Source organism: Battus philenor, unplaced genomic scaffold (assembly GCF_028537555.1).
Source record: "Battus philenor isolate CCGP_79_NKW_IND1 unplaced genomic scaffold, ilBatPhil1.0.hap1 SCAF_20, whole genome shotgun sequence".
NCBI lineage: Eukaryota > Metazoa > Arthropoda > Insecta > Lepidoptera > Papilionidae > Battus > Battus philenor.
This window is the reverse complement of record NW_027181683.1, coordinates 12,879,472-12,892,399: the sequence shown is the minus strand read 5'-3', so window position 1 is coordinate 12,892,399 and position 12,928 is coordinate 12,879,472. Positions and strand designations below refer to the sequence as shown.

Genomic DNA, 12,928 nt, shown 5'->3' with positions numbered 1-12,928 from the left:
GGTGTTTATGTTTAGATAAAAAATATTGATTGATAATTCTAGGTTAAAGATCTCATCACTTTGTAAAATCGTATTAATTATAAGCATGGATCAACTCTTAACTAGTAAGATTTATAAAGCCTTTTAAGTTTATAATTATCAATGATTAATTTTAAGCGTTCACTTATACATAATGAGAACGGAATAACTTATTTGGAAAGTTTGCGTTATTATAGCAATGATCAACTTAAGCATACATAATACAGTATGTAATCTGAATATAGGGTGATTATATAGGTCAATGCTTTAAAGGGACGAATATAAAACTTAATATTAACTTTAAAGATTTTCGGATAGGCACCACCATAAACTAAATGACATCATCGCGGGTAAAATAGGTTGCCGTTGGGGCTATAAGACTCTGAAGTGGGGACCACAGATGGGCAAGCGCAGTATAGAATGTCCACCCACAAAATAGAAGACTATCGAGTCGACTGGATCACGCTGGACTTCGTCTATACAAGAATCCTATGTCAGATGACGTCCTACGTCATAAGTCTGAATGACTGAAATGTCGTGTTTTCAGCTCATAGACGCCCAATACAAGACAAAAGCCTCAAAGAAATCTATGAGAAGATATATCATAATCACGACTCTTGGTAGTTGGGTTGGCGATCAGTGTGGTATTATAGTACGCAGAGAACACTGCTGCTCATCTTCTAGAAACTTCTATGTGATCTGTGACAATACTACATAATTAGCTACTTAAATAGGATTGTATATGAATCGAATCCAAGTCGATCGCAAGACTCAGTCTTCAAATACTGGGCCACAACTGTTCAGTTTTAATGTAGTAACATTTTAAATTGTTTTGTATTTTAAACTCAACGTGATTACGGTATTCACGTTAACATACGGTACAGATTACGTTGGTAAAATAGTCTTGCATAGTAATAGAATATACATTCCAATTGAAAATTAAAATATTCTTTATACCAATAGGTAACAGACAAGTACTTTATGCTCATCCTCTGGAAATTTATCGATAAGCAGTGATAATCCTATATAATTAATACACAAAGTGTGAGTTGTTTAAAATTGAATCCCGGGAATCGAACCCGAGTCAATCGCAAGTGTCAGTCTTCTATCGCTGAGCTACAACTGCTCTGATGATAGCAGATTTATTTTACTAAAATATTTAACACATTATTATTCGAGTTAAAAATAAAATTGTAAAAGAAATACATACTACAAAAAAAACTATTTTGCTCCTTAATCTAGATTTTCTATATTATCGGTTATATCTCAGAATATGTAATAACATTTTAATTGCGACACGTGATCTATACAAGAAACGAAATAAACTCGTAACGCCAAAATTTCATCTTAAAAAAGATAACAAATTATGTCTGCGTGTACGCATGTATAATAAAGTTCCATGAGATATCTTACACCTTCCTTTACTTATTAAATCCAAATATAAATGTATATTATTAAATATATCTTATTTAACATTCAATAGATTTTAGTCTATGTTATTGAGTACATACAATGCAATTTAAACCATAATTTAAATATAATATAAACAAACATAATATAAATATATAAACCATAGTCTTTGATCTCTGTTTAGTAATGTTTTTATTTGTTTTTTCATTGTTTGACTATAAATCATTATATATTCTCAGTGAGATAGTTATAAGGTAACAAATGTAATTATTTTTATATTTCTAAGCTTCTAAGTTTGTACTTTCTTACTGCCTTTTGTTACTGTCTATCTCCAATAAAGTTAATAAATATGTAAATGTGTGGAACTTGGTTTGTGGACAAAATTACATGATTGTTATTATAATGTATACTTGAAAAATTGTTAAAATTAAATTCAAATAGCAACTGTTTAGTTGCTGCCGGCTCTTCTCAATAGATCAGAGTAAGCAAGTAGCTTACTTATGTCAAAATAATAGAAGATTTAAAAGTGCTTGTAAATGCCTTCTTAAAGATATTTTAAATTTGAATAACGGAGGCTTCTACTTCGCGTCTCACCTAATTTGTAAGCAATTTTAAGCATCTTGTACCCGTCTCACGCGCTACTAAACTATCACTGTCCTAACGGACCTTGTCTATTTTGACCTCTAAGCGTATACATTCCTGTGGTCACATTCGTATCTTCCGTACACGAAGGCAGTATCTCTACTCAGCATTTAACTGTCAAATATAATGACAAGTTTTTAATATTGCTTTACATAAATTCCACCGGATATTGATTACTTTTTAATACACCTATGTACAAATTAAAGTAACTTAACAATTGTTTACATATATACAGGATGATTAGTGAATAAACATGTAACTTTAATTACTTCAAGTATTCCGCAATGGCGTTCCGTCTGGAACAGTTGCGCGGTTTACTTCACTAAGGTTCCGTACTCCTAAAATAGTACATAGTAAAATTGCTTAGTCAACCTGAAGCTGTAACAAGCCCTGAAACTGACGTTTACAAGCAATAACTACGTGTAAAGAAATAACTTTTATACAAATAATGTATCCTTTATCCAAAATAGAACAGATAAATATGTCAAAGTAATATAAACAAAGTACAAATTACTAATAACATTCATTGGTTTCAGGTTTTGTTTAAGAGATGGCGCTGCACAAAGCGTTCCTGTTACTAGCCGCGGCTCAATGTGTAGTCGCGACAAATTTATTTAGATGTAAGTTGTTTTTACTAAAGATACAAATACAGTCCTCACGGCCTTCCTAACGAGCCTTGGAGATAGTACCGCTATTACCGAAACCGCTGTACCGCGCCTTATGTATTCACGCGTCGAGACGGGAGGAGTAGGAGCAACAACCGCTTCATTCCAATAGTCTCCCGTCAACACTCGCAGCGGCGAAGCTCATATTCTTTTTACTTTGACTTCTATTTCGCTTAGCTTTTCTAAAGCGAGTTACATCGATTTCGGTACCTTTATTAAAGCCTATCTTAACACTTGAAAGATAAGGAACTATTCGATTAAAAGTATTGCAAGTAAAACACAAAAACAATACAACTACATTCCAAAATACGTTAGTTGAAAAAAGAGACATCTATTGAGCGATACTGGAACTTCTGAACACTGACTATAAATTTCATATGAAAAATCTCGAAACCAGGTTAAAAATATAGCTTTCGGTCACAAGTCATGATGAAGTATTATTTCTATATTGTAGTACTATAACTACTCACATTTTTGGACAATATCATCAAGAAAATTATAAGTAATAGTTCGCAAAATTAAAAAGCTTACTCGAAAGTACTTGGCTCGTAATTTCTGACCCAACATTACAAATTTAGCGATACATTTCTTACACGTATTTCGTTTTTTTTTAGCTGCCAGACAAGCGCCTGCAAGTATATTTACTGTTGGAAACGGAGAACAATGTCTAGGTTCAGACAGAAGTACGGGCGGAGTCTGCCTTTCAAGAAATCAGTGTAACACCCAAGGAGGCAAGGCTATTGGATTCTGTGGCGTATTTGCTACATGTTGTTCGTGTAAGTATCTTTTACTTTTCTAATAAAAGATACCAAATGAACCGTTTCAAAAATATACTGTTTAGTTTAAATTATACTCAAAAGATGGCGCTATTTTATATTACAGTGAACGCGTGCGATGTGAGAACAAATACAAAAGTTGCAATGTTCATAAATCCCCCACTCAATAGGGAGTCCTCCGGTCTTGAATGTTCGTACAACGTGGAAATTAATAACAACAACGTCTGCCAGATTCGTATTGATTTCGAAACATTCAACCTTGCGCCTCCAACGACGGTAAGTTCATTTATTGTAAAATCTAAAAGAAATTAAATAATACGTTGTGCAAATATTTATATATTTCTGTAATTACTATGAATATATTTAGAAAACATGCTAAGGCCGCATTCTTACATCTCAGAAAGTATCCTAAACTTCGGGCAGAGCCTATCGGATAATATAGATTGCTACGATGTAAGCCGTCTGGTTGTGTATTTTATAATCACTAATAGATGGCGCTGTACTATATTTTTATTCCCAGGTGGAACCTGTAGAAAATGTTACGCAGAGACCAGGATACACTTGCAGAAACGACATATTCCAAGTGACGAACCTGCAAGCTAACTCAGACAGCTTGCCTTCACTTTGCGGCGACAATAGTGGGCAACATTGTAAGTACTTTCATAATTTATCTAGTAACTATGTAGCTCTCTTCCATTAAATAGAGATTCATAGAGCTCTGTTCTAGTAAGTAAAAGCTATTTATATGTACACTCTCTTAATAATTAAATCATTATGAAAGAAAGGGAAAGACAGAAGAAGAAAGAAGAAGAAAGTAAAAAAATGATTAATGAATATCAAACGTTTTGAATGTTTTTTTTTAATAGAGAATGCTCAATAGGAAAACATTCCTATTGTATTATTGAACAAAGTATGTTGAATGAGTTCGACAACTCATAGGCGCTGTAGAAGGCGGTAGCTAGCGCCAAGGCTCGGTCTTGTGTCGAGCTCCTACAGGGACTCGACAGGGATCCGTGGGGGCGTCCATACCGAATAGTGCTGGGAAAACTCCGGCCCTGGATGCCCCCGACGACGGAGACCTTAGAACCGGTCTTTCTGAAGAGGGTAGTAGATACTCTCTTTCCGGAAGATCGGTCAAGTCCCTCCGCGCGCCCCCCGGCACAGCCGTGGTTCGACGTGGTCTTGAACCAGCGTGATAGCACCACGAGGGTTTCGGGGGTAGCGTATCCACGCATACCCCGGGACGGGCTATCGAAAAATAGCACGGCGCGAGGGAAGACCGCGTGGCGATCCCTGACCGGGAGATACCGCGGTCCCTCGTTTAGCGCCGAGGGCGACCACCGGGGGGGGGGGGGGGGTGCGGTCCGCACCGGGCGGCACTTACCTTGGGGCGGCATTTTTTATATTTACTTATAGTTGTAAAAAGCAATTTTTTCATTTCAAATTTATTTTCTTTCTTGAATAATAAATGATTATAATAAGTTTAATAAATAAATAAATTATGATTAACTTTATGATTTCGAATGTTATTCTTCGGTGTATATAAATGCATTTTAGTGTAAATTTTGGATTCTAATTCAAGAACAAGATAATATTTTTATTTTATTGTATTCATAAAATTCTTTGAATTCGTAAAAGGATCTTTACGACTTTGTTCGGCATTTATTTTCTAACTAAAATTTTTTGATGTCAGTTTATAAATGTCATTTCTTTTGAAAACTTTATACGATTACTTTAAAGTGATATATCAATATTTTTTTAAATCAAAAACCACTATTTGATTGACATATAATAGAAAGGGTGGCAAACTGGAGATCGTCCCGGGCGGCAAAAGTTCTAGGTACGCCACTGGGTAATTGGTTATTGAAATAAAAGCTTTTAAGAGTTTATTGTCAGCAAAAAGGTTTATAATTTTTCCACCTATTTCCATTTCACCTGCATCAAGCTATCACTCTGAGATATGTTACATTAATATATTCTTACTATTGGAATAGGACAGACTAATGGCATCTGGCGGTAGAAAGTCTGCATGAACAGATATTAAACAATAATATTTTAATATGTTCTAATACGAATTTCAAAAACGGTTTTTCTTACTGTACCATCTTTATTTTATTTATTATTTCGGTGAGTATCTATAATTGTATAGGGTGTTTTTTTATTAATTCTAATTTGTATCGCTAGTGTATTTTTTTACAATATTTATTTTTCGCTTTTACTAAACGCAGACAGTTGGGAGAGTGTTGCCGCTATTTGATACGGATCTTTCTTCTTCCAGCTGCGAGGCACGATATCGTTTTATAATTTTTTTACAATGTTTCTTACACAATTTTCTCTTATTGGTAAATACAGCTAATATTTATACATACATATACATATTGAAGGGGAGAGAGAATGCTTCCTCAGCTACTGCAGGAAGGTGATAATAAATGTAATAGGTAAAAATAAAACAAACACTAAAATATAGAAATAAAAGGAATATAGTAGTACCAAAAATAGTGATAAGATGATACATGAAAGAGAAGAATGATAATGATAAAAAATATGAATAAATTACTAGAATTAAAAATTCCCTGTCCCACACGAGATAGGGGAACGAGAGGTCCCCAACAGCGGGGACCATTTAAAAAAAAATATTTATACATATTAACAATACAATTTTGTAATACTCAATGATGTATAGGGTGTACCATACATTTAATGACATCAAATGAACTATACATTCACCTCTTAAAGGTTTTTACATCTATCATAGCTAAGCACCCTATATATGTAAAGAAAATGTTTAACTCTACTTGAAACTGAACAAAAAGTTGCATACGACAGCTCCGTTTTCTGACTCTACCATCATGTATGGTCTCAGGCAGACTAAGCATTTCCTCTCTACTTGCTTGTTTCAGTATATGTACGAGTGAACGCGTCGACTAACAGCCGTTCAATCCGCATAAACTTCAAGATCGCAGACCGCAGCACACAGCCCCACCTGCCCCAAGCCACCTGGAAGATCAAGGTTACCCAGCTTGAATGCTTCAACACCCTCGGGTAAGCAGACCAGATGGTTTCTTTCAGTAACTTATTCACGCCTCCTTCAAAGATGGCCAGGATGACTTCTCTTACGCAGCCTACGTTGACTTCCCGTGACCTTGATTAGGCTAAGAAAAGGACCAATATTTAACCACTTCCGCACATGCAGTGGTAGTCGTGCAACAAAGTGCACCGCCCGCCAGCCCGCTGATAAATGCGTATGCGGCAAACAATACGAATCACACAACCGCCACCGCCAAATTACTCAGCACGTGTTTCACTCCTCTACGGGGCATCTTTAGGAGTTATATAGTAACTTGCGGTGCACTTTGTTGCACGTCTACCACTGCATGTGCGGAAGTGGCTAAATATTGGTCCTTTTCTTACTTAGGATGGACATTCGCAAGGTAACGCCTGATTCCATTAAATACCTTGATTATAGTTCTATCTAGTTGGCAGCCTAACTACGCCGCGTCTACCTCATGGTCTTTCTGGTCTTTCGATCGTCGGCTGCACGAGTGATGTGCCTTGTCCACTGTCACTTCAAATGGGCAATGTGACTTTAATTATTATACGGAGTTCCACATTTCTGACTCGATCTCGCAACGAAGCTCTCTCCGTTTCTCTGTAGGTGACCTTGAGCCTTTTTATAACGCACACGAAAAACGACCACGTCTTAGATTAATTTGTCGTCACTGGCAACATACACTGGTCAAAAACCTTCATCATCAAACTAACCTTTCTTCTTTCACCTGATGAACACCCACTTCAAGACATACGCCTCTCCGGGGTACGGGGGTATTTCCCCGTATAATATTTGTGGGTAATTCCCCGTCTACCGGCTTATGTTATCCACTCGAAAGCCTTTCAACCCTACAGCCCCTAGTTCTAAAGTTTTGGACACATTAAACTTGAATCAAATGAATTTTGAAATAGTAATTTATCTGATAATACGTTACAGTAAATTCCGAGATGGTATCCTAGAGGCGATCACGTCGTCTCTACCGTCTACACCACTATCCTCTTCAGCAGATAGAGACGAGTACCTCATTGGTAAGTATATTCATTCATTTATTCATGAGAAGGTAAACCAGAAGAGTCGTCATCATAATGTCAACGACAGGACGTCCATTGTTGGACAGGATTCATCCAAAGATCAAATATAACCAGTTGAACTGCTTTTAGAATCTTTCGACGTAAGATGCTACTTTTGCCGACCCCAGCAGATATGTTCTTTGCGATTTGCTCGTTCATTGCAATTTCAACAGAAAAGTCCAGTTGGATAAAAACAAGAAATAAATTAAGTTAGTCTGTTATTCAATTCTTTAAATAAAAATACATAGTAAAAAGGGTTTCACATGCACCCTGATTGGTGAAGATCTCATAAAAATATTTCGTAACTATCATCATTTAGTTTACAGAACGATTGACACAGAAAATAGGCTTCCTCTACAAATTTCCAATTGTACCAGTTGGAATACACTACCACCATGACATTAACAAATGTCATCTGTCTTTCTTCTAGAAATTTTGTAGATCATCTTCACAATCTCCTTAAAGCATTGATTAAAAGGATTAATTTTAAGGCTGTATTATGCCTATTGCTAACCTTTTATATGACCCTATCGCATCACCAGCGTTCACATCACTAATGGCGTCCATATTCAAATCGCTTATGACGACTCTTCCACCGAAAGGTCTAGAAACTTCTTTTTAAACATACATGTTAGATGATTTACTGACTCTATAATTCTGAAGGTAAGGTTATATCAAAGCAAAATGCTATTTAGGGGCGGTTTAACGTATAGTGCAGGGTGTGCAATGTACCTAGGCGCCACCAGAGATAGCTAAGAGCATCGTCTTGGACCAACATGGTACAACAATGATATGACAGAAGCTTCCAGCCAATACGGTCGCGGCAGTTATCAAACGTGAGCGCCCTATGAGCGGCTTCTTTTCCGAACATTTTATTTCAACTCGAAATAAACCTTATTTCACGGCAGCGATACAGAAATTCGATACGTTTCGCTTCTATTTCGCTGTCCATAAAACTTAAAACACAAGACGAAACATGAAATATCGCGGTTCGCCGCTTAGTTTCGCAACAGAGATATGCTACAGGCATAAAAACAACGAGTGTTATTCTGCCGTCATAAGAAGAAAGGCCGTAACTAATACCATACTGTATGCTATACCTACTTATAAAATAGCTTGTTGAAATATAAAAAAACTTTATTGTTACGACGGAAATGTTAATAGTTATAACCGCGGAAGGGTCAGGCCTAGGAGGCGCCAGGGTTTCATTGCACACGGGCGCTGCATGAGCTAAAGCCGCCCTTGACGCTATTGACAAGATAAGAAGAATTAACAAATTCAGATTTGTGTGAATATGTCTTAATTTTTATTTCAAGTTCCTAATTTTTGTACTAGCTCCTCCCGGCTGTCTTCAGTACTACCCCGACCGCTCCGGCATCATCGAGTCGTTCAACTACAACAGAGGTGATGGACCCTACATCGCAAATTTGGGCTACGCGACTTGTTTCAAACGCACGCCCGACGTCTGTGGTGTTAAGTGAGTGAAATACTTCGTTTAATTTTAATATTCCTCTTCATTATTCCGTATTATGAATTTTTATATCAATACAAATACACCTATCCCCCGATTTACACGATACTGGTTTTACACGTTTTCGCCTTTACACAGTTTTCCAAATATATTTTTTTTTGTTTTTATCGCACTCTACTAAATGCTACTGTGATTTAACACGTGTGCTGTGTACACATTTCACGGGGAATCCCGAGCTCATGTGCTGACTTGCTGCACACACACACTGTGTCTGTATTTCTTCGCATAAAATTGAAGTTTTATCTACGGAAAACTGAATTAGTGCAGAGATAAAAATAAAGATAGAGCTAATTAATATATATTCTAACAGGATATTAAGTTATATATGCCTTCGGTATAGTAACGAATTCCCCCATCTCCTTTCTTCCATCAGACAACAAGACGCACGGATTCACGACATCCGTACACTGTTTAAATTCCTTCTGCACTAAGCGTTTTGCTAATTCTCTTAAAGTGCGGACAGACAAGGAGTGAAACAACTTATCGGCGTCATTATTTCCAGCCATCTTTAACTCTGGAGTCTTGAAGATAAGAGTCAATAGGTTTCTTCTAGACAAGCATGCAACATCGTAGACATATATTTGATCATCATTATCATCGTACCAGCTGATAGAAGTCCACTACAAGGTAGAACCCTTCCCTAATGATCATCACAATGACTAGTCTTAGGCTGCCCGCATCCAGGTTTGACTATGTCGTCGATAGTGGGGGACCTACTCACACCACCAATAAATAAAAATAATTATTTTCCCAGATTGACAGCAGCGAACTTCCAGCTGGCATACCGTGATGAACAGAACATGCACGTGGACACCGACTGTCAGGTTAACCCGGTGACGCAGGGCTCCATGCAGTCAGAAGACTACCTGTTCATTCCAGAGGCGGAGACCCTTGAAGGTCTCCGCGGGTCCAAGTTCTGTGGGATCAGCGCGCAGAACCAGATTATAGCTTGTGAGTGGACTTAATGTTCTTTGATTCTTTTAGGCATATATATATATATATTCTTTTTTCCTGGGCCTGTCCACGCCGCGTATATCGGCACGTGGTCGCCATCCCAAAAAGAATGGCTCCAACGGCAATCACTTACTTGAACGATGACCCACTGCCATTTCAGATGAACAATTCTTCAATTCTTCTCTTTCAATGTTTTGAGCATTGCTTCTGAATTATTTATATATTTCAGACTTTTTGGTACACCAAAATACAATAAAATTACATCTTAAAAAAAACGTAACAAAAAATAGATGAAAACTTAAAATTAAACAATTTATACATAGGTACAACAGGCGGTCTTATCGCTCGAAATGATCTCTACCAGACGAACTTAAAACTTTAAAGGGGTGGATGTTCATCTCCTGTTAATTAATATATGGTACACCCAATCCATAAATAAATGTTTTCAGAAACAATAAATAACGTAATAATAATATAATTATTAAACGCGTTTTCAAAATTCAGATGATAAGGTATTAAAATTAATAATTGCTTACCATCTACCTGTTGACTTATTGCAAGAAGTTATTGGCCTGTGGCGACAGTAAAAAAAACTATCATCCTGTATGATAAAATCTAATTTGTTATTGAACCTATAATATAAATCTCCGAAACATTTGAGTCTTGTTATTAAGTATCTCTTTCTCACATGCAGCCGCTCCCCCTGGGCCAGTCTACGTGCACTTCCACTCAGACAACCTTGTGACGGATGGAGTTCAGGAATCCGGCTATCGCTTCAACTACAACGTCCTCAACAACTGCTACCTCAAGAAGTAGCATAAAGCTATAAAGGCCATTGCCCAATCGTAAGGGCTAAAATTAAAAAAAATTAAGTTTGACAGATGGCAGATGCGTTCAGAAATCGAATGCATCTTTTTAATGAGACTAAATTATTTAAAAAAATCTAATCTATTTATATTACTTAAAAAAGTTTTTATTTGTTTTAAAGCCCAAATCTTAGTTTTTTTTTGTTAATTTATTTATGAATGTAAAAAAAAATTATTTCATTAATGGTCTGTCATATAAAAAATATTTATTAAATGTTGTATCATTCGATTAAATTTTAAAGTACACATAGATTTAAGAATACAATCTAATCTTGCATTTAAATAGCCATATAATATTTATTAAGTTTTAGGTTATAATAAATATGTTAAAAAGTCACTTGGTTTTTTTTTAATCTTTTTTTATGGAAGACTATCAAATATAGGTAATTATATAAATCAATTGTGTTGTTAAACAAGGAGCCTATAACAATTCTTCGCGTATTATGTTTACAAATATTATACTTAGTATAAACGCAGCATATTTTTAAACGGTTTTATTTAGTTTGACCCGTACGGAATTTATTGGGGTCAAAATTAGAAATTGGAATTTAAAGGATTACATATTTTTCCTTAACCCCCTCAATATGGGTATCAAATGAAAGGGCTACACTAGTGAAACACGATGATTATGTCAAAATTTAAAATTCAAGATGGACGCCGTTCCAATATTGCGGACTAGGTACATATTTTTCCACAACCGCCGCAATATGGGTACCAAAAAACCGTTTAACTTAAAAGTTTTTTAAATGTATTTATTTTTACACAACGACCTTAAGATAGCGTGGCAGTCGGAGAGATGGTTTCTGGTGGACCATTCAGTTCCTGCAGTCGTGTCGTCGATGCTGTAAGGATCAACAGCATAGAGATACATAGTCTATTTTTTTTAAAATCGTCATGTTTAATTAGTAAGTTGTCTGGATAAATCAGACTTGTAGACGACGCCATCAGCACACGAGACGGTCCTCCGAAAAAAGAAGTTCATCTACCAGAATGGGATCCTCAGGAGTCGCGAGTTCTTAAAGTGGGGTCCTAGATTCAGAGATTCTAAACTGGTAACGCCATCATCTTAAACGAAGAATTGATATTCTACACACACAACTACAATCTTCACAGACTAGACACACTTATATTGTGTCTAGTATGATGTCATGGAGTGTGTTGTATGTATTAATCAATAAAATATGTAGATGATGTTAGCCTTAAGCCTTTTACAGCTTCGTCAGTACTGAGTTCACGGAGCTAAAGGGTCTGTGAACTAAATAATCATCACCGCAATGACTGGTCTAGTGCTGCCATCATCCAACTACTTCCCGATCTTGACTATAATGCTACCAAATGGGACCACGTGGGGAGCCTAGCTATGCTCGTCTACCATCGTGGACTACCTCTAAAAAATCTTTCGGGCCTAACGTCCATCTGTTGCATGAATTTTTCGAGTTACGTCGATGACTAGTTCATCTGCGGATTTTCGATGCAATAGATAGACTAAAAATAGTTGATTTGATGTTTCTCTAACGTTTCTGCCCAACTGCAAGGAATAGGCCTCTCCAAAGATATCTATAAGGGAATCTACCTTAATCACCACGCTTAGAAGGCCTCAGTGGATGTCTAGTGGCAGACATGATGAAAATGGTGATGATTGCGTTATACCTATGAAGTATATCTAGTTCAGGTCTAAAAAAAGACATACTGTATACAATAATTTATTAATACAACAATATAAACATTCATCTCAGTTAATAAAGCTTATTTATAAAATCGTTAGAAATGTACAAATGTAAATGCAAATTTGGTTACTACTAACTTTGACTGCGCGTATTTGTTTAACTAACCTACATGCTCAACTACAGTACGCCAGGGGTGATCAAAGTCCGGCCCGCTCGTCTGCCCGAATAACTTATTGTTATACGTCCCAACTGACTTTACACTAAAACTGCCAATTCCAAT

The 12,928-nt window shown here is 36.4% G+C and overlaps 1 protein-coding gene across 1 annotated transcript; it reads left to right on the top strand.

The window, feature by feature from the left end:
• The first annotated feature begins 2,620 nt into the window (after positions 1 to 2,620).
• On the top strand, positions 2,621 to 10,931 carry LOC137923092 (uncharacterized). Its single transcript, XM_068766228.1, has 9 exons — positions 2,621 to 2,690; positions 3,350 to 3,511; positions 3,618 to 3,787; positions 4,032 to 4,161; positions 6,412 to 6,553; positions 7,497 to 7,588; positions 8,966 to 9,107; positions 9,916 to 10,112; positions 10,810 to 10,931. The coding sequence occupies exons 1-9, from the start codon at positions 2,621 to 2,623 to the stop codon at positions 10,929 to 10,931; spliced, it is 1,227 nt and encodes a 408-aa protein (XP_068622329.1).
• The last annotated feature ends 1,997 nt before the right edge of the window (positions 10,932 to 12,928 follow it).

What these genes read in the sequence shown, in the direction of transcription:
- LOC137923092 (XM_068766228.1), top strand. Translation starts at nt 2,621, where the DNA reads ATGGCGCTGCACAAAGCGTTCCTGTTACTAGCCGCGGCTCAATGTGTA. An exon ending in CGCGACAAATTTATTTAGAT is followed by an intron (nt 2,691 to 3,349) that starts GTAAGTTGTTTT and finishes GTTTTTTTTTAG; the next exon opens with CTGCCAGACAAGCGCCTGCA. An exon ending in GAATGCTTCAACACCCTCGG is followed by an intron (nt 6,554 to 7,496) that starts GTAAGCAGACCA and finishes AATACGTTACAG; the next exon opens with TAAATTCCGAGATGGTATCC.